This window comes from Pipra filicauda, unplaced genomic scaffold (genome assembly GCF_003945595.2).
Source record: "Pipra filicauda isolate LSUMZ 115617 unplaced genomic scaffold, ASM394559v2 scaffold172_size1731463_pilon, whole genome shotgun sequence".
NCBI classification, from domain to species: Eukaryota; Metazoa; Chordata; class Aves; order Passeriformes; family Pipridae; genus Pipra; species Pipra filicauda.
The window spans coordinates 1,004,116-1,030,310 of record NW_024104240.1 but is presented as its reverse complement, the minus strand read 5'-3'; the positions used below and the strand labels follow the sequence as shown (position 1 = coordinate 1,030,310).

At 47.1% G+C, this 26,195-nt stretch overlaps 1 protein-coding gene across 4 annotated transcripts in view; it reads left to right on the top strand.

Annotated features, from left to right (window-relative positions):
- PPP1R12B (protein phosphatase 1 regulatory subunit 12B) overlaps positions 1–26,195 on the top strand; it is a 131,499-nt gene that overhangs the window by 70,572 nt on the left and 34,732 nt on the right. For all 4 annotated transcript variants that reach the window (XM_039379674.1, XM_039379673.1, XM_039379672.1 and 1 more), the window contains 5 exons: positions 7,872–7,962; positions 8,945–9,103; positions 9,827–10,010; positions 10,531–10,643; positions 11,934–11,978. In XM_039379674.1, the coding sequence (XP_039235608.1) occupies positions 7,872–7,962; positions 8,945–9,103; positions 9,827–10,010; positions 10,531–10,643; positions 11,934–11,978 (592 nt within the window). The remainder of the gene's footprint in view (positions 1–7,871; positions 7,963–8,944; positions 9,104–9,826; positions 10,011–10,530; positions 10,644–11,933; positions 11,979–26,195) is intronic.

Sequence of the window (26,195 nt, the reverse complement as noted above, 5' to 3'; positions counted from 1 at the left end):
ACAGCACCGACCTGTGGATGTGACAGGTGGAGGAGCCAAGGAAGCCATGTTGCCTCCCTGGAACTTCTATCAGAAAAGCTTTTGTGCAAACTTAATTAATCTTCTGTCTCTGGGAACAGTGGACACTGGAAATTGAACCAAAATCACACTCTTAAAAAAATTGCATTCAGAGCTCAGTGGGAAATGTAAATCTTTGATACATTATTAATACTCAGTGATATTTTCTGTTATTCAGCTGGGGCTGATCTGTGATCCTGTTCCTTGGAGCTGCTCAGGTGTCTCCTGGGCGGCTGCTCCCACGAGGTGGCAGTGGAAGGCTGCTGGGATGCACTGGCCAGGCGAGCATCGCTCCTTGGGCTTATCTAGTTCAGGGGCTGAACCTTCTTTATCACCATCAAGTTTTGAGTTTATTTTATTTTTTAGTTGCAAAAGACAATTTCCCAAATAGTCAGAATTTTGCCAAGTTAATTTTTTTTTTACCCCCGGGGATTTTCTGCCCTGAAAAATTTCCTGGTTTAGACTGTGTAAATCAGCTTTTGGGAAAGCTGTAACAGGTCTGCTTGAGGTTGTTTAAAATGTCAGATTGTGTTGGCTCAGTTGAAAATGAAAGAGATGCTCACAGAGACAGGACACTTGCATCTCCACCTTCGTTTCCTCCATCAGTGGTAGGAGGTGGAGTTCCATCCTTCTGCGGTTCATGCAGCAGATTTTTAATGTGAGGATCCAGCCCCTGAGGACTACAGACAGTGCACGTTGTTCCCTGTCACAGTGACAACCCACTCAGTGCTCTGTATTGACACCTGATGTCCTGTGCTGAACACAAACTGTTCCAGAATATTCCAGCCTGGAAAGCTTTGCACTTGTGTTGGTCTCAGCTGATGCATTCGGTGTCTCGGGGGCAGTTTGTAGGGGAAGGTGGTGCCCACTGCCTCTGCTTTTGGTTTGCAGCACTCTTGGCTTTCCTCTTTGCAGAAAAAAATCCTGGATTTTTTTTTTTTTTTTTAAACAAGTACATTTTCTCTTCTTCTGGCACAACTTTAAAGGTCTGGGTTCACAGCAACAGTCGAGGCAGCCAGTTTAAGGGAATGTGATCACTGTGGTGTTTGTTGCCTTTTTACCACAGTGCTGACTGACATTAATTAGTGCAAAGGGATCATTAAAAGCTTCTGATCTATATGTTCACTCCCCCAGCCCCAAACTTTGTGAGCTCTCTTGAGGTACCAATGCTGTCTTTTATTCCACTGGCAGAGGAAATGCAGGGCTGTGTTCCCAGCTGGATCTGCAATCGGAGCACTCCTCACCTTGTGCTGGGAGCAGCCCAGGCTGCTGAGGAGGAACAAGGAGCTGCCGTGGGGACAGGGCACAGGAGAAACAGCTCTGCTGTCTGAAGGACACAACGAGCTGAACATGGAACCTGAATGGTTTGGGTTGGAAGGCTGGTTGAGACCTTAAAGCCCATCTCATTCTACCCCCTGTCATGGGCAGGGGCACCTTCCACTAGGCCAAGTTGCTCCAAGCCCTGTCCAACCTGGCCTTGGATATTTCCAGGGATGGGGCATGGGAAAGGACAGGCAAAATCATCCAGAACCCTATGATGGGAAGTGCTGTTGGAGCATCAGCTGCCATATGTGTAACCTCACCCCACTGTAACATCCATGGAAACAGTTCTATGGGGATAAAGGGGGCTCATTGTTTTGATTAACAAGTGACAAAGATCACAAGCCTCTTAATCTCTCAGATCAGCACCTGAGCATGTTGAGCAAAGCAAAGCTGTGGCAAATAAAGAATTTAATCTGCTGCTAGTGAACCTGCTAATCTTACTGTAACCAGAGGGCTGAAATTCCAACATTGAAACTTGCACAGGTTGAGAATTCACAGTCCAGACTGAAACACAACAGCTTCCAACAGCAAAGGCCTGAAACAGGGAATGCTTAGCTGAGCCTTTTCAAGCCAGCTGTGAAAGGCTTTAGGAGCATGATCCTGTTATCCCTCTGTCCTCTGCTTATTAAATAACTCTGCATTGTCAGGCTGTCTCCCCCCTCATTCCCAGCTCCAACACTCGCAGAGTCTGATGTGTCATCCTTCTCCTGCCTGGTGAAGGGTTGGGGTTCTGGTAGTTGCCCTAACGACTGTTTTCAGTGGACTGATGGGCAGAATGTGTTAGCACAGGGATAAATTCAGGGAACAACTGAAACCTGTTGCTTGCATCAGAGAGCAGGAAAGTTTCTTTTTCTGACTGTTTCCATGTAGCTGCCAATGATTGACTTGCTGCTGGGGATGTAGTTCATTATCTGACTTAAGGAATTGTATTTTGGGAACTGCTGTCAGCATTGTTGCCTGCAAAACTTGCACTTGCTTCTCCTCCCTCCCCCAGCTTATAGATAGTTATTTGCTAATGGCAACTGTCCAGTTTGTAGGAATGCATTGCTGGGATGCTGTACTTTTCCAGTTGTTTTCATGGGAACAGTATCTGTACTTGAGATACTGTTTTGCTGAGCTTTTTTTTTATTTTCTTCACTTTTTCAGGTTTGCATGAGGATTTATATATATATATATAGGTGTATGTGTGAGAGAGAGATATACGTGTGACAAAGACTTTTTAAATCACTGTAGTCTTTGGAATAGTGTATTGTGTATTGTACTCTTCTTAAGAACAGCAAATTCAGACCTTTTAGAGGGAATATCTACATGGGGCTTCATATGCTGAATGCACCTCCTTGTGCACAGGAAGCCAAACCTGTGCCTCGCTCCCCTTGTCTGTGTTACCCAGATGTGGAAGAACCAAAAGTCTGTCCTGGCTTCCAAGGAAAGTGTCAATGTTGTTTCTAGTCTAGTGGGTGTTGTTCAGAGTCACTCTTAAGCTAGAAAGAGAATTTGGGCTGAGACAAGGAGTCGCAGAGGATCCAGGACAAACTGTCCTCCAGCAGAGCCCCTTCAAGCCCAGCCCCAGATCACAACAAGCAGAGCCCCATTTCCCAGAGACTGGGCACCCTGGAATTACTGTATGCAACTCATGTTCTTACTGTGCTGCCTATGGGACTTGGATGTATTGGAGAAGGACCTGATGGGGACAGAGGGAACCTGTTGTGGCCCATTACAGTTCGTCGAGGGTGTATCTCAATTTTTGGTCCTGACAGCAAAGCGAAATACCTTGAAGCCCCTTTGAGAAGAGGGAAGCTGTAGCACCTGGTGAATGTTTAGCGTCCAGATTTGTTGCCAAGTTTTCACAGAATCCCAGAATGGTTTGGGTTGGAAGGGACCTTAAAGCCCATCAGTTACATCTCCCTGCCATGGGTAGAGACACCTTCCACTAGACCAGGTTGCTCCAAGCCCCGTCCAACCCAGCCTGGAACACTCCCAGGGATGGGGCAGCCACAGCTGCTCTGACACATGGGTGATGTAAAACTCCCAAGTTTTGCATGTTCTCGCTGTTCTCTCTGGGACTGGGTGATGTTCTGCCAAAGGACTCCATGATGGTGGATGGTGTTTGCCACAAGCACTTCAATCTCTTGAGTGCCTGAAAGAGTTCAGGATGGCAGGAAAGGAGACCAGTGTTGTGAAAGGACTATCAGAAGGTTGTGTGTTTCTTAGAGAAGTTCATCTTCTGTTCTTGTTACCTGTGCACCAACAAACAGGGGATTGTAACTTCTTTATCTGCATCATTCACCCTTTCTTGGGAGAAGTTTCTCTGTACAATATGTTCTTTTCTTTTCCTCTGACCAAGGTTCTCTAAAAGATTTGCTCTTATGTTCCTGGCTTACCAGCCTGTATATCCAGCCCTGGTTTGAATCTTCCCCTCTATTAGTATTTTATTGATGCTCCTTTTGCCTTGAGATGGTGGTGAGTAGTTGAGATCCACCTTTGTGTTGCACTGTCCTGATTGAAAGAGTTGACAGAGAAAAATAGGTGTTTTCTTGAAAATAGGCAGAATTAAGTGGGAGGCAGGTTCATCATTCAGTTATCTGTTTTTTTCATAGCTAATACACCAGCCAAGAGCCTGTAGCTCTCTCATGGCAACAGGACACACTTTTCTCTGTCTCTGGAAGCTGTAAACCTCTGCAGTGGTTTTGCTGACTCTCACGTACACATCTCGCACAATTTCAATTCTGCTCCTTGAACTTGCAGCCAAAACTCTGGTAAAAATCTGTTCTGCTTTATACGTGCCTTGAGCTTGACGTGATGGCTGCTCTTGTTTCATCCATTTCTCAGAGAAAACTCATTGCAAGGAAACACAGTGCATAGGGCCATTCCTTTGAAGATCTGCTTGGATCCTGGGATATTTGCTTGAATTAATAGGATGACAAGGCACTGCACTTGAGCAAGCAGTGTGTTCCTTGAAAACGTAATTAAAAATGCTGTGGATTGTTTCCAGGCCACCTTTGGTGCCTGTGCCCTACAGCTTGCTGTGCTCTGCAGTGGTTCTGCTTTGGAGAGCAGCGTGTTGCTGCTCTGCCTGTGCCATCCAGCCCAGCCCAGCTCTGAGCTGCAGCTGACTCTCCATCTCCTTCCAGTGCATTTGTTCTCTCTCTCTCTTCCAGCTCATTTAGCACACTTGGGTCTCTCAAAATTCAGTTTGTAAGCAAAGCAACGCATTGTAAAATTGTAAAATCTGGCACTTCCCTCCCTTCCCCCCACAGAAGAAAACAAAGCACACAAAGCCCTGAGCAGAGTCCTCCTGGGCCTGCATTGCCAGCAGGGACGGGGCTGCTGTGTGTGGTTGGGACACTGACAGCACGGGCACCTTCAGCACCTGGAACAGGCTGGAGCTGCTCCCCTGGGGAAACCAGCTCAGTGACTGTACAGTGGCTCTTCTGACTTGCCTCAGAAAATTTGGTTATTTCATGCTGTAAATGGCTTTGGGTGAGCTCCAGGAAGTGATGAATTGTGTAAATGGAAAGAACCCAAAAGTTGGTGATTGATAACGGCTGCAGCCCCGGCTGAGCCGCTCTGACCGGCAAAATGTGCTCGGCTGAAGTCTCTGCTACAGGTTGGATTCCCAAATTTGCTAATAATGCTGTGACATATTTGCATTTTTGTATAAATTCTGGGAGAGCAGAGGGGAAAAGCCTGGGAGGATGATGGGGTAACAGACCCAAAATGGTTTTTCTCTTGCTGTAACCACAGCAAAGCTGCAGCTGAACACTGAACCGAGGGAAATCCTGCAGCCTCCTGCAAACTGCCAGGGCTGCCCCTGCTGCAGAGCCCTCCCCATGCCTGGGGCTGACCTGTTCCCCACGGATTTGCCAAACCTTTTCTGAAGCTCCTTTGAAAACCTTTTTTTGTCCTCTCCCACATCCGTGGCAGGAGCTCAGTATTGTTTCCTTTTGTGTGCAAAAGCATTTCAGCCGCTGGAAAGTGGCCTGGTATTGCTCCCACATCCTGGGACAAGCACAGTGTGCCTGCTGCAGACCTGCCTGTGTGAGCCAAACTCCTCCTCGGGCAAAGGCAGGGCTCACCTCCCTCTTCTTGTTTCCACGTGTGGACACAGCTCCTACATACCTGCAGCTCCTACATACCTGTGTCCTCACGGCAGAGTAAATTCCACTGATTTAAATTCCACCGATTCAAAGCCATTGCAGTAAACTGCTCACCTTACACCAGACTGAGCTACAAATTTACCGGGTTTATATGTTTCAGGAATTTATTTTTTTTCACTACTGCTCTGAACTTCATTTGCAGTATATTTTGCAAATGCCTTCTTCCTGTAGGTGGCTTATTGCTTCTAGCTGCTGGGCAAACAGCAGCGATTCTGCTTGTGTCAAAAGCTGCAGAAAATGCTTATTGTTTCCTTAATGTGCCATTACCTGGGCAGTGCACACACTGCAGCAGGGAGAACAGAACTCCTGCTCTGCAAAATTAGGAGTTGCACAGCTTTCATTCATCAAACAGCAGCTTTTTTTGTTCATGAAACAGCAAATTCTTGGGAGGCAATCATCCCTCTGAAGTGTAGGCGCTTCCCATGTTGGCATATCCATCACAGCTCGTGTGTCTGTCTGGATAATCAATGGGAAGAAATGAGCTCCTCTGCAGTGCATCCACATGGGCTGTGCTGGAGGCTCCTCTGAAGGTGATAAATCGCACCCTGGGAGTGCAGCTCTGCGAGCTCGGCCAGGGACATCTCTGCTGCAGGCAGCTGCCAGGACAGGGTTCATAGAATCATGGAATCTCCTGCGCTGGAAGGGACCCACAAGGATCATCAAGTCCAACCCCTGGTCCTGCACCGGACACCCCAATAATTCCACCATGTCCCTGAGGGCGTTGTCCAAATGCTCCTTGAGCTCTGGCAGCCTTGGATCCTGTTCCAATGCCACTCTCTGGGGGAAGAACCTTTTCTTAAAATCCAGCTTAAACCTGCCCTGACACAGCTCCAGCCCTTCCCTCGGGTCCTGTCACTGGTCACAGAGAGCAGAAATCAGTGCCTGCCCCTCTAGGAATCTGCAGTGCATCACCCCCAGCACGGACCATCGGTCCTGTGCACTTCTCCTGGCCTCTGGAGATCAGGGATGTTCAGGGCATAATTTATTAGGTCAAATCCTTACACCAGTTTCAGGTGAGAAAACTCTCACATGTGCCCCACGGCACTAGAAGGAGTGTGGGATGACTGGCTCCCATGGATGTACCACCCAAAAGCTGAGGAAGCCCCTTTGAAGGTCAGAGGTCAGGCTACATTTGCTGCACAGCTGAACTGGCCCTGAACGCGGGTCCTGTGGGTGGATAAAACCCACTGTGGCAGATGATTTTAGAATGATCCAAATTTCCTGATTCTCTGTGGTTTTGTCACAGTGCAGCAGCTTAGTGAACTTCCTAATAAATGTCTTAACATACTGGATCATATGCAAATCCTCTCCAGCCCGTTATCTTTTCCGTGAAGGTGGTCTTAGTGGAGAACCAGGAAAAGAGTCCAAGGACAAAGTCAGCCTATTCTATGATAAACCTTCATCCCTCACTTGGCTCACTGCCCTTTGAACACATCCAGGTCTCTGGTACACTGTTAACCTCTGGCAGTGATAGAACTGCAAAGAACATTCCAGCACCCTTATCCCTGTACAGTGGGACAGTGTGAATAATCATTCCCTATTAACCAGGCTGAGGAGTCCAATTTAATTAATCGTTCCTAAGACTGAAGCCTCTACTCCATTATGGAAATCACTGCTGTGCACTCCCTGACTGTGGGAGCACTGCCCAATTCCTCACCAGTTCCTCCCAGAGAATACCAGGGCAGAGAGTACAGTCTGTGTATTTTCATGTGAAAATTCTCTCGAATTCTCCCAGGTTTGATGAAATCCAGTGGTGCCCAGCTCTGTGTTTTAACCATGGGGTTTTCAGGGTTAAGGAGCTCCGTTTACACAGAGTGTGAAGGTCATTTCTTTAATTCCATGGCTTTTTCCAAGGTTTTTGCCTGCAGTTCAACCAGTTCCTGGTGTGATGGGTTTCATATTGATGAAGCCAGCAGATTGCAGGAATATGATCAGGACTATAATGACAGGAAGGAGGGTCTGAGGAATGTGCCAGTGCAGGATTTCTGTTCTGAGATATTTATCTGAGTGAGAGGGGGTAGGGGGGGAGTTGTTTTCTGTAATGTTACAATGACATGGAATGGAGCAAATAATGTTCTAAAAGGTGCAGTTTTTTAACAGAGCATGTCCAGCATTGTTGAGGGTTTATGTAGGGGCTCTGGGGAGAAGGAGCTGTGAACATGTGTGTCTTGTGCTCATGGGGGAGTTGTCCCAAAGCAGCAGCAGTAGTAGATGGAGCTAAAATTGTTTTTGTACATAAGAAAGAGAATAATAGCTCAGGAGTCTGAAGGGAGAAGAAAGCAGAGCATCTGCTTTTACTTTAACCTCTTCTGCCCCCTTTTTTTTTTTTTCCAGGTCATATCTGACTCCGGTGCGGGATGAGGAAGCGGAATCACTGAGGAAGGCACGGTCCAGGCAGGCCCGGCAGACTCGCAGGTCTACCCAGGTAAAGAATGGAAATACTCACATTCATGTGTTGGATGAAGAGAGCTGATGAATTGGTTTCCCCAGAGAAGCTGTGGCTGCCTCTGGATCCCTGGAAGTGTTCAAGGCCAGGTTGGATGGGGCTTGGAGCAACCTGGTCTAGTGGAAGGTGTTCCTGCAGGGGGTGGAATGAGATGAGCTTTAAGGTCCCTTCCAACCCAAACCAGTCTGGGATTCTATAAAGAGGCAGGATTTTATTCTTCTCTTACTTTATTTCTTAGGACAAGGAGCTTGTCTGCACTCCCACTGTTTTGGAGAAGTTCTGGCCAAAGTTCCTGCAGACAGTTAATACAAAACCCTCCCCCAGACATACACGAGTTAGATTTCCAAGCTTTCCTTTCTGCACTGTACCTGCCTTTTAGTTTGCAGTGTGATCACATATATTTGGATTGCTTTGAGTCAGTGATATGTCAGTACACTGAGAAATACATTAAAGGCAAGAGAATTCTTCTCTTTCTCTTACCATTACGGATGAAACTTGAGCCTGGCCAGGTGGGAGCCTGCAGCATTTTGAACTGACCTGGAAGACTTGAAATCTAATTTCAGCCTGGAAAAGAGAAGGCTCTGGGGAGACCTTAGAGCCCCTTCCAGTGCCTAAATGGGCTTCAAGAGAGCTGGAGAGGGACTTGGAGAAGGGATGAAGTGACAAGACAAGGGAGAATGGCTTCCCACTGCCAGAGGGAAGGGTTAGATGTGATATTGGGAAGGAATTCTTCCCTGTGAGGGTGGGGAGGCCCTGGCACAGGTTGCCCAGAGAAGCTGTGGCTGCCCCATCCCTGGAAGTGCTGAAGTCCAGGTTGGACGGGGCTTGGAGCAACCTGGAATAGTGGAAAGTGTCCCTGCCCATAGAAGGGGGGTGGAATGAGATGGGCTTTAAGATCCAACCCAAACCAGTCTGGGATTCGATGCATAAATTTAAGAATTGTCCTTTACTTTCTGTGCAGGGTGTGACCCTGACAGACCTTCAGGAGGCCGAGCGGACCTTCAGCCGGTCGCGGGCGGAGCGCCAGGCCCAGGAGCAGCAGGGCGAGAAAGCCGAGAGCACCGAGCCTGAGGAGGGGCAGGAGAGCCGGGCACGGTGGGGCAGGAGTACGGATGAGGAGGTGATCCTTCTGCCTCAGTGCTCATTGCTTCAGAGCTAATGAAACCACTTAGGATAGCTGAGGTCGGGAGGAATTCTCCCGGGGGTATCTTTCCATTTTAAGGGGGGACAGACTTGCTGGAAAGAAGCAATGCTGAGGAGCAGCACCTGCACGAGGGAGGTGGATCTGGAGGTGCTGGAGCTTAGCTATGCCTTTGCTCTCCACTGGGAATTTCACCTTTCTGTCTCTTGCCAGAAAGTAAGACTCTGTAAATCCCAGAAAGTGGAATGAGAAGGCTAATGATAGAAATGTGGCCTGGATCCATCCTCGCTGTGCAGTCTGGGCTGAGGATTTGTGTTCACATTTTTCAACAAATAGTCCATGTTTAATGGAAAACTGGAGAGACCAGTTCTCTTCCCCTGCCATCACCTCTGGTTTTTCACTCTGAATCATTTTATTTCTATTAGATAACTTGTTTATCCTGCCATTGGCTGTAGGGACAAAGGGTTTGATCCCAGATCTCCCAGCCATGGACAGTACTCTCACACTGTAGCTGTACAATGGTTTATTTTAACATTCATCCCTATCTGATGGAATAAACTTGATCTGGCAGATGCAGATGATCACTTCCAGCAGCAGGAAAGAAAACATTGCACTCTGAAAGGTTACTGCATTCCCTGAAATCCCAGATCTGCTGGTTCCTCTTCATTCTACTGACTTTCTGTCATGGCTCTGTGTTTGTAGTCAGTCTATCGGCGACTGAGGTGCCCGGCACAGCCCGACAAACCCACGACACCTGTGTCTCCTTCAACAGCAGCACCTCTGCTCTATACAAGTTCATACCTGACTCGAACAAATAAATACCTAGGTCTGGACTCTGTGAACCCAGCAGACTTCAGAGGGGCAGCCACAGAGATGGAGAAAAATGGTACGTACCAGGAGAGTGAGGAGCAGGCAAAGCTCAGGGGGGTTTGTGTGTTTTAGAGCTTTCAGTGTGTACAGACAGAGAGAACAAGTTTACTTGTTACTCTGAAGGGAGATGCCACATCACAAAACAAATGTTATTTGTTTAAATGGAGTTAAACAAATTCCTGTTGCTTGCAACAGAGGGATAAAAGGATGTTTTCCATTTTGGATAAATAAATGAAACAGTGATCCATGGAGCATTTAGATATTAGAGCTGAGGGAAGAGGTTCCTCTAGTACAGCTCATCCTCAGAAAAGTCGGGATGACCTGGGGAGAGCTGCTAGCTGGGGTAACCTCTGTCTCTGATGAGGGAAGGAGTGTGAGTATCCAGCTGTAGGAGGACACATTTGGTTTATTAACTCCTTTGTAATAATAACACAAGCCAAGATGACCTTGATCAGCTTGAAAAGAACCCCAGAACCTTAGCAAAAAGCACAGATGTAAATCACTGAAACCAAAGCAGTCTTTCTTTGCTTGGCCAGAGTGTGAAGATCAGGATTCAGACGACAGATCCCTGAACAAACAGTCGATCCGGGAGCGGCGGCGGCCGAAAGAGAGACGGAGAGGCACCGGCATCATTTTCTCGACAAAAGATGTAAGTTCGAGTTCCCTAGAAAGAGAAACTCATTCTGTAATATCCAGGATGAATTTTCTTCCGATTCCAAGCTTCAGATTTTTTTCCCAGTCAGTTGGTTTTCCATTAGTCCTTCCCTCTTCAGCTCTGTTTCACACTGGCACATCCGAAGTGGTGCATCCCTGTTTGGCCCATGTCACACCCAGCAGCGGGCTCTGCACAGCCTGTTCCTGAGCCACCAATCAGTGGAAGCCCTGCAGGACTGTGAAAGGGCCCACATGGGAGAGGAGAAATTAGAAGTCTTTAATTCCTTTGGAAGAAGAAGGTCACAAGCCACTTGAAGTATTTTCAAATTCCTCTGAGCTCAAATTTGTCTGCTCTTTAGGCCCCATGAAAGGAAGACAGTGAGGAATAAAACCAGTGTCTGGGTCCCCTCCCAGCAGCAGGGAACACTCACAGCATAAGTGCAGGAGAGCTGTCTGTGTCATGGTCACTTCTTTTAGTCCTGTTCAGAGGATTTCTTCAGTCTGAGGGAAGAAATCTAACCCTCCAAACTTTGGTTAGAGCCTCAGGTAGGAAAATTCAAGAGAGTAAGAATTATGAAGTCATGGTTAACGAGTTTAGTCTGGAGTCAGCTGGGATGCTGTGGTAGTTTCCCATTGCTCCGTGAAATCCCAGAGCTGTTACAAAGAGGCAGTGGCTAATTGAGAGGCTGCACAAGTGCAGGATGTCTGGGATGGTGAGTCTCTCCTCCTGGGTCTAATTGAAGTGGAGATGTTCTTTGAAAGTCAGTATTATGTCAGTATTTCAGATGAGCAGTCTTCCCAAGTGTCATGTTTGTTCCCTGAGTGTATTAAGGAGTTGTTGTTCCTCCTGACTCTTCAGGAGCATTCGAATGGCAGGAGCCATCAGAGAGAGTCATTCTGTTCTCAGTACCAAGATCTTCTAAATTAGGACACCAAACCTGATCTGATAATCAGCCAAAAACATCTGGACAGGTGTTTGTTTTGAGATTTCTTCTTAGCTTTAACATCAGATCATTTCTTCACTGGAAGGGTGGTCAGATACTGGCACAGGCTGCCCAGAGCAGTGGTGGAGTCACCATTCCTGGAAGGGTTCAAAACACAAGTAGATGTGGCAATTTGTGATACGGTTTCATTGACATGATGTCAAAGGTTGGGCTTGATGATCTTGGAGGTCTTTTCCAACCTTAACAATTCTGTGGTTCTATAAGCAATAAAATTATCACCCTATGATAAAGTTTTGTTGTCTCCAAAGCTGCCTAATTATATTGTTTGCTTTTCATCCTAGGACGATGATGAAGTTGATGGAAACGAGGATGTGAAGGAGACTCGGGTAAGTGAGACCATATGTCTAAATCATTGGTGTTTCAGTCCTGGGTGTTCATGGCAAGAAATCTTCTATGGCTTTGCTCTTGTCCATATGAGAGGTTTAGGCTCTGCTCAGTAGCTGAGTATGAACAAACAGGGAGACACCTCCAAGTAGCAAATTCTTTATTGATTTCTCTCCTGAAAGATAAAGAATATCTGCAGAACTGACCTAAGTTCAGAGCTGGCTCTTGGAGAGCTGCATGGGCATTTCTGGAGCCTGGAAGGAGTGCAGCAGAGCAGGGCTGAGCAAGAGCCTCACGAAGCTGTTGGGCCACGGTGCTGGCAGAGCGTGGCCAATCAAGTGTCCTGGGCAAGACCTGTGACCTTGGATCTCAGAATCACCCTGCTGTTGTTAGTTTGGACAGTATGTTTTGTATTTCTGAAATCTACTCTCCTGTCTCCTCACGGGTCTGATTTCTTGTGGGAAATTGTCTTCACAAGCAGCATGTCAGAGGTTGTTCCATGTTCCCCTGTTCCTGCAATAGTCTCATCCTTCGAGGCCCTTACTTTCCTTTTTTAATAATTACTGAGTCTTTCTGAATTGCCTTGGTTTCCTTTGGTTTAGTCTGTCTCTGTCTGAAACACATTTGAGCCTGACAACATGACTGACTGTGACAATGTCAAAGCTAAATGCATTTCCAGACTATTAAAACACAATGTGCAAGACTCGGGAGAAGCAGCAAATGCAGGGTTGTGTAGGGGTCAGCCTGCTCGTGTGATGTTTCATTTTTGCTGGAAAACGTTGAACTTGGGGTAGCCTTTCCCTATGGTTTGTGATGCAGTAGAGTGATTGAAGTATCATTTAGTTGGAATTACCTGGTTCACTGCTGAAAATTGGCAGTAACACTCTGCAGACTCTTATTTTTGTTTTTCTTCTTGCAATAGTTGGTCAGAATGCGGCAAAGTCACGGCGAGCCTTGCTGGGACCAGAGACTCAGGTGGTGCTGAGATGGCTTTTAGCATGTGCTTATCTTTCCATGCCAGGCATTGCTTTCCCCAGTGCTTACTTTGCAGTGTGAAATGTGGGATATTCCTGCTCCCAGAAGCATCACCTGCTTTGAGGAGCCCAGCCCTTCCCACAGGAGTTTCTGCTCATCCCAGAGCAGAGCTCCAGGAAATCCTCACTGAGCCCTGCAGGAAAGATTTGGCCATTTATCATCGTTACAATTGGTTTGACATTTCTGCTGTCTCACGGTAGGGTTGGAGGAGGGGAGTTCTGTAATGTGTAAAAAAGTAATAATCATAATAGGGACACCTTGTTTCCCACAGGAATGTTTGGGACTTGCTGGGAATGACTTGTTCTTCGTGGAAGTTGTCCCAGACTAGCTAAATTAAGACAAAAGAGTGTCTGAGGCTGCAGGTTTGAAGGCTTGCTGCAGTCTAGTCCTAAAATTGCTGAAGATTTAATTGAGTACAGTCCTCACTGCTCATGTCAATGGATTAGCTGCACTTCGGGAGAACCCACCTGCCCAAAAATTCAAGGTCACCCAATCTCTTACAGTTACTGCTGGTTTTCTCCAAATTAACAGCAAGGATTTCTTTTCTTGTACTTCCTGTGGTTTTCTTGTGGGTTCCCATCTAACAGCAGAGCACCTTCCCTTCAGTTCCCTCAGCCCCTTTGTGCAGGTGCTTTGGGGCACCAGCACCCTGTTTTCTTACACACCCCACATCCATTAGACCTGGGTTAGACTCTCCTCCCACTGTGCCAGACCTGTTTTTTCCATTTTCCCAGTCATCTTGTTTTTATCCAGTTTCCAGTTCATTTTCTTTGCTGCATGCCTCCAGCATCATGTCACTTGGTCAGTCTTCCCTGGTTTGTTTTAGATCCAAATCAGAGGTTTCTGTCCTAACTGGCCATCACTTTGGCAGGAATCACAGAGCAGCTCCTTTCTTTCGGTTCTAGTGCCAAGGAAAAAGTACAATTAATAATCATAAATAATCAATAGTAATAACTCTAGAATGGGAGTTGCCACCATGTCACCAAGATGTGAACTTGAACACACTGGAGCGTCCCATTTTAGTTGCAGATCCCCAAAAACTCTCTGGTTTTATGGGAGCAGTTGTATTTTTCCTCCAGTGTTTATGTCTTGGCCGATATTGGGAGTATTTTCATGGAAGCGAAAAAAAGACCCTACTTGAAATCCCTCCTGCAAGCTCTGCAGTGCTGGAGAATAGCAAAGGAAAGGTAAAGGCAGTTTTGGAAAAAGAAGGAGCAAATACATGTTGTACTGATTCTCAGAAGTGGAGGAATTATTTTGGCTGAGCTCACGAGCACCAGCGTGGGAAACCAGCCCAGACACTCTGGCTGAGCTTTAGGCAACTGAGTTGTCTTGTAATGGGATGTGTCAGAATCCTCCATGTGTTCTGCTCCCACCCTGCCTCTCTCCCCAGGATGCAGGCTGCCTGGATGCACTGTGGAAAGTTGGAAGAGCAGACAAAGTTTTATTGTGGAATAAATGTTCAAGGGCACAAGGACTTCAGCTGGAAGAAGCCTCTGGGGAAGCAGCTTTAGGAGAGGTTTTTACATGGTTCCACTGGGAAGGTGCTGTGAAGGAAAGAGTTTTTGTGCAGTCTGGGGAGACCTGAGCTCAAAGAAAAGTTTGGCCACAGTCTCGTCTTTGTTTCTCAGAAAGTAAAAACTGGGAGAGTCTGAGAGGTCCTGTTAGACCCAGACTGAGCCAGGGGGAGAGTCTGGTGTTGGGAAAGCTTCCCTGATCCCTCAAGCTAGTGACTGCAGGAATTCCCTCTTGGTGAGGCCAGTGAGGACAAATACAATAGAGTCAGTGCAAATAGGGATCAGTGGCTCCAGTTTAGGATGCAGCAGTTGGAGAATGACGATGAAGACTAAAGAGAATGGTCCAGTGTTGTGTTTCAGAGCTCTCCTGGCTTTGACTTGACCCTGACTTAGAATGATGGAATCTATTACAGACTGGCTTGGGTTGGAAGGGACCTTAAAGCTCATCCCATTACATCTCCCTGCCATGGGCAGGGACACCTTCCACTAGCCCGGGTTGCTCCAAGCCCTGTCCAGCTTGGCCTGGAACACTGCCAGGGATGGGGCAACCACAGGTTCTCTGGGCAACTTCTGCCATTGCTATTGTACAGCAGGAGAATTGGGAACAAATTTGGAAGAAAAGTATATTTTAGATGACAGACCATGCAGAACAAATGGAAAATGTTGGTAATCATTTGAAGGATTTTATCTCCTTGCAGTTCTCTGCAGGGGCATTACAGACATGCCTCATCCAGAGGGACTTTGTCAAAGGAAAACTTCAAATTTGGGGGAAGACACCGAGCGTTGTGTTGGTAAAATAACAGTTTATGGGCAGTAAAAGTGTCAAAGAAAATGTCTGTGGTCATGAACTGCCTCCAAGACAGTCTGTATAGCCCAGTATAAACCCCAGACATGATAATGGAATTAACTTTTATGCAAGAATAACACTGAACCGCTTGATTATGGATTACGATCACAGTAAGTCGATTAAATAGGCTCCATTCCTGTCTCTCTGTGCTTTGATTTATGGAATGAGTGTTTTACATTCTGCAAAGCGCCACTCAGGCCCACTCTGGTTTGTAAATAAGTGTTCTGCCTAATTGTACTGTTACCATGAAATCACCAGATGCAACTGGACACCAATATAAACTAAATCTCTGTCTTAGAAGGGCTGAATTTCTAAGCTTGATGCCGTGAGTTCTAAGGGAAGACCAATGAACTGGAAAATTCCTTATACAAACTAAATGTCTTCATGTTATTGCTGATTCAGAGCTATGATTTGGGAGTCCTGATTTTGGTGTGTCCTATTTCTCACCTATATTTTTGCTTTTAGTGCCATTTTATCCTTCGACCAAGGCTTCAGTTTAGCTTTTGTCATCGTGCTGTTTGCCTTTTTGTAAAAGATGGGTTTGATGAATGACTAGAAGACCGGGAATAGCTTTTGTTAAGTGTTTTGTGACTTGCCTGTCGTAGCCAGACTGGGTGTACTGGGAGTCCCCAGGAGTTATTGCCCCCTTTCCCAGTGTTGTGCAGGCTGACCCTGTGCCTGCGGACTGTGTTTGGAAGCCAGGGAAGGCTCCGAGTCCTCCACTTTCAGGACTTACATTGCCTAATATGGTAAGGTATGTCTGCATGGGCTGCACTGTTTTGCTGGGATACAAGGGAAAGTTGACCAGTAAAAGGGAACAAAATAGGTGAATTTCTGGCTGGCCCATAAGAAACTAAAATCCTTGAATCCAGCCAGCGCTAGACGGTGGTGTTCATGCTATGCCTCATTGCTGCTGGCCCAGGTTCCCTTCTGGGAGTTAAAGATACAAGTATTTTCCCCTGGTTTTACCCCTGAATGTTTACTTCTAGCAGGGATGTGGTGTGACGTGGGAGGGAAACCATCTGGCCCCGGTCCAAGGGCACGTAGGTGGCACTGTGCGTCACTCGTGGTGTAGTTAAAGCAGAGAGCATTTCATTCTGGGTAACGTAAAGCTGCGAGAGATTGGCTCTGGTTAGCCCTGTTTATAAACAAAATGCTCTAATGGGCTGTGTATGCTGCGAGGAAAGATCTTTAATATGTGTGAACAGCAATAGAAAATAGCAGCAAAGTGCTGCAGGAGCATGAGCTGATGCTGTGCCACAGAGCCTGAACACGGTGAAGAACAGCCTCAGAGTGCCCTGGCTTCTCTGGGAGGTGGAGGGCACAGACAACAGTGAAATCAAAATTCATTCTGCAAGTATTTCTGCACAGAGGATTTGCCTCATGAGTTCTCCAGCCTGACATGCTTGTGTTGGTTTTTCTTAACCTTAATGTGTGGAGAAGGGCATCAGCCTGGCTGGCTGCTCTCCCTGTTGATGCAGCACTTTACTCCTCAGCCTGGCTCTGAGCTCCTGTTTACAGCTCTGGGAAAACATATTGTTTGTGCCTAAAGCCAAGTGATCCAAGTGGGTTATGTGCACTACAGAGTTACAGCTAAATGCCTTCAGGTGAATTCCTCTAATTCACCAGGTTGCTGAATTAGGAAGGTGTAATGTGAAGCAGTGGCTGTGATGGGGATGGGGATGAGTAACACAAAACCAGCTAAAATCCTATCCGTGAGTCCTGGGAAAATGAAGCAAAGCAGTGAGTCCTCCAGGAATGATTTCCAAGGTCACAGACTCATAACTATTTAAGGTAACTTTATGCTTTAGCATCTTGTTTAGTAGATTACTGTCAGAATTTTGGTGTAGTCTGAGCTGACTGATCTTTCTCAGTTGTCAGCAAGTCCTTCCCCCTGCAGCCGTGGAGCCGAGGTTGGCACTGCAGCACCCACCCACAGCTCCCTTGGCCTCTGCTGGCACTGCTGTTAGTTCAGATGATCCCAGTTCGTTACTTTGCCTACATGGCAGCTATTGCACAAGGGTCCTGGGATCCTTTTGCTTTTTTCCCAGAAGGGGCTGGGAGCAGTGTGATGGATAGGGTGACAGCAGATCCGTGTGTGTGTGCATCTCCCCAGTGCAGCGTGGACACAGCACGGCCACTCCAGGAGTCAGAGCCACTCCGTTCAGTGTGGCTGTTAGCCCAGACCTGCTGCCCTGAGGAGCAGCATTGCTCCTGGACCATATCCCAAAGACAGAATAAATCTATCTATCATTTTATGTCTAATTGTGTTTATAATTTTTGGCTTTTTGAAGGTTAACAGCGTATGGTTGTGATTATATACGTAATGGAGTATGGTGACACTTTTTGTGGGAAACTGTCAAACTCTCCTCATGACATGCTCAAAATTATGGAAAGGAGAAGTATCTCTGACTGCTGAACTACTTCGAGCAGGTTCTGAGCCCTTCTGGGAGCTGGTGATTGTACCTTGGTGTCAATCATCCAGCAGGCTGGGGAGGATGTCTCTCCTGATATGGCTGAAGTTATCCTCCAAAAAATCTGATGTTGTAGGTTGAAATTCCTGCCTACAGCAGTAGATGCCTGGGTATGCCTTAATGGCCATGTCGTGGTGACACAGTGTCTGCCTTGGAGGAAGGGGGGTTGGGAGTACAGTGGGAGAGGGCTGGAGCTGGGATATGCCATGCTTGGGGCTTGTTTCCTGGCCCTTCTCCCTGGGGTGCTGGAGAATCCCCACTTGGAGTTCTGCATCCAGCTGTGGGGCCCCAGCATCAGAAGAACATGGAGCTGCTGGAGACAGTCCAGAGGAGGCCATGGAGATGCTCCGAGGGCTGGAGCCCCTCTGCTCTGGAGCCAGGCTGGGAGAGCTGGGGGTGCTCACCTGGAGAAGAGAAGGCTCCAGGGAGACCTTGGAGCCCCTTCCAGGGCCTAAAGGGGCTCCAGGAGAGCTGGAGAGGGACTTTGGACAAAGGAATGGAGTGACAGGACAGGGGGGAATGGCTTCCCACTGCCAGAGGGCAGGGTTAGATGGGATATTGGGAAGAAATTCTTCCCTGTGAGGGTGGGGAGGCCCTGGCACAGGTTGCCCAGAGAAGCTGTGGCTGCCCCATCCCTGGAAGTGTCCGAGACAGGTTGGACAGAGCTTGGAGCAATGTGGTCTGGTAGAAGGTGTCCCTGCCCATGGCAGGGAGGTGAAATGAGATGGTCTTTAAAGTCCCTTCCAACCCAAACCATTCAGTGATTCCAGGATTCCATGAATGCTTCTCTGTGGCAAAGCCACCGTGAAGTCAATCATCCTTATCTCATGGCCGTGGCCTCCTGTGCAGGCTGGTGCAGTCCCACATTTAAGTAGTAAATTATTTATCTCCCAGATATGTCCAGAAGGAGTGAAAAGCTGAAGCTGTATTGCCACATGGCTAAGAGAGAACTGAGCAGTAATCTGAATTTGTTTGGAAAACGGAAGTTAAATTCTCTGGCAATAAAATATCCTTTGGAAACAACTACTATAGGAAAAATTGTGTGTTGCAGTGATGCAAGTGTGGTGATGCTGTTTGTCCCCTTGTCTTTAAAAGGTCACTTTTTGTTCAGAGTTTGTATCCTCCCACATGCTTCTCTTCAGAAAAAGCCTCATGTTTGGAAAGTCTTTATCAGTTTTTTGCTCTTGGACACGGAGTTTCCTTATGAGAAGTAAAATTGTTTGGCAGAAGCTGCTTCATTATTTGTATGTCAAGATGTTGAATCCTTAACTGCAAAATTGCTTCCTGGCAGGAATTTTCCACCTGCTCTGCTTTAATTCGCACTTCATTATTCGTATTGGGAGCCTACAAGGAAGTGGAGAGGGACTTTTTACAAGAGCATGTAGTGACAGGACAAGAGGAATGGATTCAAACTGACAGAGGGTAGCTTGAGATCAGCTATTAGGAAAAAATTCCTCCCTGTGGGAGTGTGAGGCCCTGGCACAGGTTGCCCAGAGAAGCTGTGGATGCCCCATCCCTGGAAGTGTTCAAGGCCAGGTTGGACGGGGCTTGGAGCAACCTGGGCTAGTGGAAGGTGTCCCTGCCCATGGCAGGGAAATGTAACTGGATGGGCTTTAAGGACCCTTCCAACCCAGACCATTGTGATTCTATAGGAGGTACCTCCCATGTACCCAACGCTGGGCACTGTTGTTGAGTGGGTGTTTACCATATATGCTCTTAGATTTCATCCTTGGGAGTGAACATAACCTTCCACACCACAACCTGCTGCTGCTGAAGGAACACCAGAAATAGGCTTGAAGCACAGTTAGACAGACAGGTTTTGCAGCCGTGGAGTGGCTGGGGTGGGTATGAATGTGATGAATGTGGATGAAGAACAGGATTGATCATGACTGTTGTGAGTGCCCCGACATTTCTATTTCTCTATGTCATATTTTGGAAAGTCCCTTAGCTTGAAATAGCTGTTTCCATCTGGTTCTTGTACTGCTGTTTGCTTTCTCAGCTTTCCTGACATGGCCTGTTCATTCCTGTACAAATTGCTACCACGTTCCTCCTCTGTGACTTGGCATGTTTGTGCTTCATCCTTGTAAGAACCTGGGTCAGGAAGAGGGAACCTGTGAGGAAACACTTGCTGAGTGCAACCACAGAGCAGCTTCCACTGGAAAATATTATGTTCCAATACTACTTTATCTTTAATGTCTGTAACTGGGTGAAATCACTTGATTTTTGGTGTAAGCAATGCCCAAAGTGGACTTGTGAGCAAAGCACCACTCTGGGTTTGCTGGAGCATGTCCAGAGAAGGCAACAGAGCTGGGGAAGGGTCTGGAGCACCAGGAGCAGCTGAAGGTGCTGGGGGGGCTCAGCCTGGAGAAAAGGAGGCTCAGGGGGGACCTTCTGGCTCTCCACAACTCCCTGACAGGAGGGGGTAGTTGGGGGGGATCAGTCTCTGCTCCCAGGAAACAAGGGACAGGATGAGAGGAAATGGCCTCAAGTTGTACCACAGGAGGTTCAGGTTGGATACTGGGAAAATTTCTTCACAGAAAGGCTGGTCAGGCCCTGGCCCAGGCTGCCCAGGGCAGTGATGGAGTCACCATCCATGGAAGTGTCCAAAAATGTGTGGATGTGGGGCTTGGGGATATGGTTTAGTGGTGAATATGGCAGTGCTGGGGGAAGGGTTAGACTCAGTCTTAAAAGTCTTTTCCAACCTTAACAATCCTTGATTCCATGATTCTATGATTTTATCATCCTGCTTTTTTTGAACAGAACATGGTACTGAGTTGAGGAAAGAAGCCCCACTGTGAAAAGGCAGAGCTGGGCTTTGGGTGAGCATGAAGCAAGTTCTCCATAGACACCAGTCCTGCTGGTGTACAGACCTGGGGAGGATCATGGCAGGACAGCAGGCAGTGCCACAGTCACGCCAGGCTGCATTTACAGCCTTGAATGGAATCACCTCTGTAGTCTCTGAGACATTTATTTTTGGCAAAACTGCCCCATTTGTCCCCTCCAACAGGAGCCTGTTGCTGCTGTGTTGGTTTGTTGTTGCTGATTATTGCCAGTGCTGCCATCCATTTCTGTAACCTCTGCCATCAACCTGTGTCAGGGGAGGGTTAGGCTGGATATCAGGAAAGGTTCTTCCCCCAGAGGGTGGTTGGGCACTGAACAGGCTCCCCAGGACAGTGGTCATGGCCCTGCCACAGCTCAGGGAGTGTTTGGACAACACTCTCAGGGACAGGGTGGGATTGTTGTGTTTGTGCAGAGCCAGGAGTTGGACTCAATGATCTTTGAGGGTTCCTTCCAGCTCAGGAGATTCCATGATTCTATGAAATATAGTTTAATAGCACATTCAGAGAAGGAACATGAACTTCTGTGCACTCTCTCAGAAACATTTCTGGTTTTGATACTCTCAAACTGTGGGTTTGTCCTACCTCCTACAGGTCCCTCTCCTAGGTTCCCTGTTCCTTTGCTCTGGAAGTGCAGGTCTGGTTTCGTTTACTGGCTTGTCCTGAGCTTTATCTTTAAATGATGATGAAGTCAAGACAGTGAAACCCTCTCTGCAGCCTCCTCTTTAAATTCATTTCTCCCCCTCTGAAGTTAGGGATGTCCCCAGAGGGACTGGTGAACACTCCAGTTTCCCATCCTGCTGTACATGCTGGATTTGAGTGTCCAAGGCACCTTACCTGTTCTTCCAAAAACTCAACTCTGCTCCACAGAACTGCTGGAAGACATTTCTCCTGCATGCAGAATTGGGCACTTGCAGCTGCTAAAATGATACTTCCCTGCTGAGAGTGGTGCTTTTTGAACTCTCTTCACCCCTGCTTTTTATTGAATCTATTTATAAGAAAGGAAAAAGCAAAGGATTCTGAAATTGTATATTTAAAATGTGCCATTCTCAGCCCACACTAAAATGATCTGTGTGTGCTGCTCAGTGCTAATCCAGGGATGTCTAAGGGGTGGCACTTTGAGCCTTATTATGAAAAATTTGGTGATGGGAATAAAAAGTGGGGGAAGGATGATGGTATACATGCAATTATAGGCTGTCAGCTGCTGCATGTGTGTCTGGGAGGAGAGGAAGATCCTTTCCTTCTGCTTCCTATCTGCAAGGGAGATCTGCTCCCGGGAATCCTGGTCCTCTGCGGATGGAAGCGTGTTCCCTCCTCAGTTTGGATTCCATTTATGGGAAACTGCAGCAGTGCCTGCACATCCCAATTACAGCACAGCCACTGCCTGACATTGCTTTGCTCCAGCCCTCCAGTGTTCTGTGCCCAACATAACCCTGAGTGTCTTTTGCAGAGCTAAATAAACCCTGCAGAGCTGTAATTGACCCTGTAAAGCTTGCTTTTAATTTTAAAGTCATTTATTTGCAGTGGGCTTTATGTATCATGTACAGTTGCTGTAGAGGAGCTATTATTATTATTTATTTATTTATTTATTTATTTGAATTACTGAATCTTGAGGTACAAAGTTCCATTAAATAAGCTGAATCAAATCCCCAGAAGTACAGGTTGTAGGCTAGAGTACGAGTAACGTTTTAACAACTTATTTTAAATGCAATAGGTCTTGGTCTTGTTGCTGCTAAAGAAATTCATACATATATTTAAGTGTTTATCCAGTCATATAAAGACAGTTCCTTGGCTGTTCTATGCACACAGTTCCTTGGCTGTAGCTGCTGTTCAGCACATTTGTTGCTGTAATTCAGCAGCCCCTCAGCTCCTTATGACTATGCCCCAGGGGTAATAATCTGTATTTTGGAGCCAGTTTTTAGCTCTCTCACTGTACAATGACATACTCAGCCAAAATTACCTGCTCAGGTTACGTACAGTGTCATGAGAACCTGACTGTTAATAACCAATGCAGAGGGTAAGAGTGGAGCTGACTCACTAAATTTTCTAGGTTTAAAAAGACCAATTAAACACAAAAAAACAACCAACCAACAAATACCACTGACCCCTGAGCTGCAGCTCATTCCTTTTCCTGCTCTGGGAGCATCTCCATAGCTAAAGCAGAACAGCCTTGTCAGGGGGAAAAACAACAAACACCACCCTATGGAATAGGGTCAATGGTCTTAAAAGTCTTTTCCAGTCTTAATGACACGATGATTCTCTGGCTCTGTGATCACTTTTGGTCACATCCCCTGAGTTAAGTGAGGGTGCTGCTAGTTCCAAATTCACTCATTATGCACTGAAATGAGCAGATTTTCTCCAGAACCAGCAGAATTTCTTTGCACAGAGAGCAGTGGGTACAGTGAATAAAGGGGTGAGAGCAGGAAGGTTAACAAAGCTCAGCCTTTTGTTTCCAGGTGAATTCCTTTCCAAATTTTTGGTAATATTCTAGAGACTTTTTACTGCAGGATCCCATGTAGAAGCAGCAGTGACTGGTACCCTGGTGTAGTGACCAGGGACTGTAACCCTTCCTCTGGCTGTGGAGCCCTTTGTGTGTAACCAAAACTGTTCCTGTGTCAGACCCAACCTGACCCAACAGATCATGGGCTTTTCCTTTGCAAATAACAACACTTGGGCCAATTCAGCTGTAGTGGGAGACAGGTGTGAGGCTGGATCCTCTGCCAGGGCCAGAGCACTGGTACTATTTAGGATGCACAAAGAATGCGTGTTATTTTGGCGTGGAATAGTCACAAATATAGGACATTCTGAGGTGAAATGAATCACAGGATTTATTAAACTTTGTCCACACTATAAATGTAATTACAAAAGAGAGGTGCAGGACTGTGGCACTATGGATTTCAGTTTTGTGGGCCAGTCCAGTGACATAAGAGCAGTGGGAAATCTAATCCTGACTCTGTTCTCTATAAACCATGACAATGGTTTGATGGTTAATGGGTTTTTCACGTTTAAACTGAGTTTCTGGCACAGGTTGCCCAGAGAAGCTGTGCCTGCCCCATCCCTGGAAGTGTTCAAGGCCAGACTGGATGGGGCTTGGAGCAACCTGGTGGTGGTGGTGGTGGAAGGTGTAACCCTGCCTATGGCAGGACGTGGAACAAGATGAGCTTTAAGTTCCCTTCCAACCCAAATCATCTGGGATTCTCTAATTCTCTGAATTTTTTACAGAACTACTTTATACCCAGAAAAATTGTTTTCTGGGCACGTAGTGGCTTTGTAGCCTGGTTCTTGTGAACAACAGCACTGGTTATTTCACTCTGTTTCTCTGGAGAAGTGTCATGAGAATAAATGCAGCTTTAGAGTTGATTTAAGTATTGCATAAAATTACAGATTTCAGTGTTTTCCTGGACCAGGACATGACTCAACAGACAAACTGTGCAGGTGGGAAATCCAGAAGGGAGGGTTGGGAAGATTTGTTTAACTGAATAGCAAACAGCTGAACTATGTAGAAAGGGGTACCCCCAGGTACCTGAGGTGTCTGGGGTTGCAGGAAGCAATTAGGGGGGTTCTCTGCTTCTCAAAGTGAGCAAAATGGCCTCAGCAATAGGCTGGGGAGCCTGGAGAAAAGGAGGCCCAGGGGGAACCCTCTCACTCTCTCCAGGTCCCTGACAGGAGAGTGGAGCCCAGTAGGGGCTGGGCTCTGCTCCCAGAGAACGAGGGACAGGATGACAGGAGACAGCCTCAAGTTGCACCACGAGAGGTTTAGGTTGGATGCTGGGAAAATTTCTTCCCCAAAAGGGTGGTCAAACCCTGGCACAGGGCAGTGGTGGAGTCACCATCCCTGGAAGTGTTCAGCGGTCGGACTTGATGGCCTTAGAGGGCTTTTCAAACCATAACAAATCTGTGATTCTGTGACAGGTTCAAAGGAAAACGTGAGCCTCTTTCTTGCCTCATCCTCTTGCTGCTCATCCAGTTGGGTTGGCATTCACATGTAGCAGTGCAGCTCTGTGTTCTTGCATTACTTGGCCCAGCACAGGGGAGGGTCTCAGCAAGGGCTGTGGCACCGCTGAGCCCCCATCCCTACCCTCAAAGGCTGAGTGTCATAGTCCCAACTCAAACTGTTCCCCAGCACTGAGGCATCATCCATGTGGCTGAATCCTCTCACGCTCCAGATCGGGGTAGCTGTGTCCAAGCTGCCTTTTGGGACTGGTCCCTTGCCCAGTTGTACCTGGAGGAGCGTTGGATGCCACCTTCCCCCTGATTTGTGGTCTGCGGGGTTGTGTGGTGGAACAGGGATGGTCCCTGGCTGTGGGAAGCCCTGAGGGAAGGTCACAGTGTGAAGAATGGCCTGGAGCTGTGTGTGGGCCCAGTTTGTGTCTCCTACCCCAGCTGAGCCCTGTGTAGCTGGAGACACCAACGTGCTCTCCAGGACGTGGCTGTACTGGGACATAGAGGGGGTTTGGCTGTGGATGAAAGAAGTCAGCTGCATAGGAATTAATTCAGTGAGGTACAAGGCAGTGTGTTAAACCTGGTGTGGAAAATGACAGCTAGGACATTAAAGATATAGTTTTGGGATAATTTGTTCCAAAAATACCAACTACTCTCATTCTTCAAGTTTTATTAGAATTCTGGTCTCCCAAGAGGGCTTCTCCTCCTCTGCACTCTCAGAGAACGTGCTGTGGGTTCACATCACCCCTGAGCATCACTGCAGCTCTGGCTTCAACTTCCCACCTTTGTTTCCCAGTTTTGTCTGCTGCAGGTTGGAATGTTGCAGTGATGCTGACATTTATTTTACCAACATCATGTTCTGTAGGTGAAGATTTTCAGCACAGATAAAAGGGGTGTTTGTGTGTTCCTCTCAAATATTTAGCTTAGGTCTTCATTCTATTTCTGGTACATCATTTTCTTGGTTATGGGTTCTCCTGTCTTAAGTAATTTCAAAAATGGGGTACAAACACAGGTGTCATCACCAAAGAAAGGGAGAGGACAGACATCTGAACAGACAAGGAAAGATCATGGAATCTCCTGAGTTGGAAAGAACCCACAAGGACCATTGAGTCCATCTCCTGGCCCCACTCAGGACACCCCAACAATCCCACCCTGCCCCTGAGAGCATTGTCCAAACACTCCTGGAGCTCTGTCAGCCTTGGTGCTGTGCCCACTGCCCTGGGGAGCCTGGTCAGTGCCCAACCACCCTCCGAAGGAAGAACCTGACCACTTTCTGGGTGAGGGTGTCTGAAGAGTGATCATAGCCAAGACCACAGCTCTAACTACAGGAATAAACTATTTCATATAAATATAGGAAAGACATTATACTGTAGTATAGTTGTGCTGCCATAGTCCAAGATGAGGAGAAACTCTAAGGTGATTTTGCCCAGAAATAGGCCACAGCATGAAGTGAAGGTCCGGGCAGTCTTAGGGGTTTGTGTGCTGTGCTTGTGAAAATGCTCATGGAAGGTGATTTTTTTTGCATGTCTTTCTGGGGGCTGTATAAATATCCCTTAGCAAAGTACAC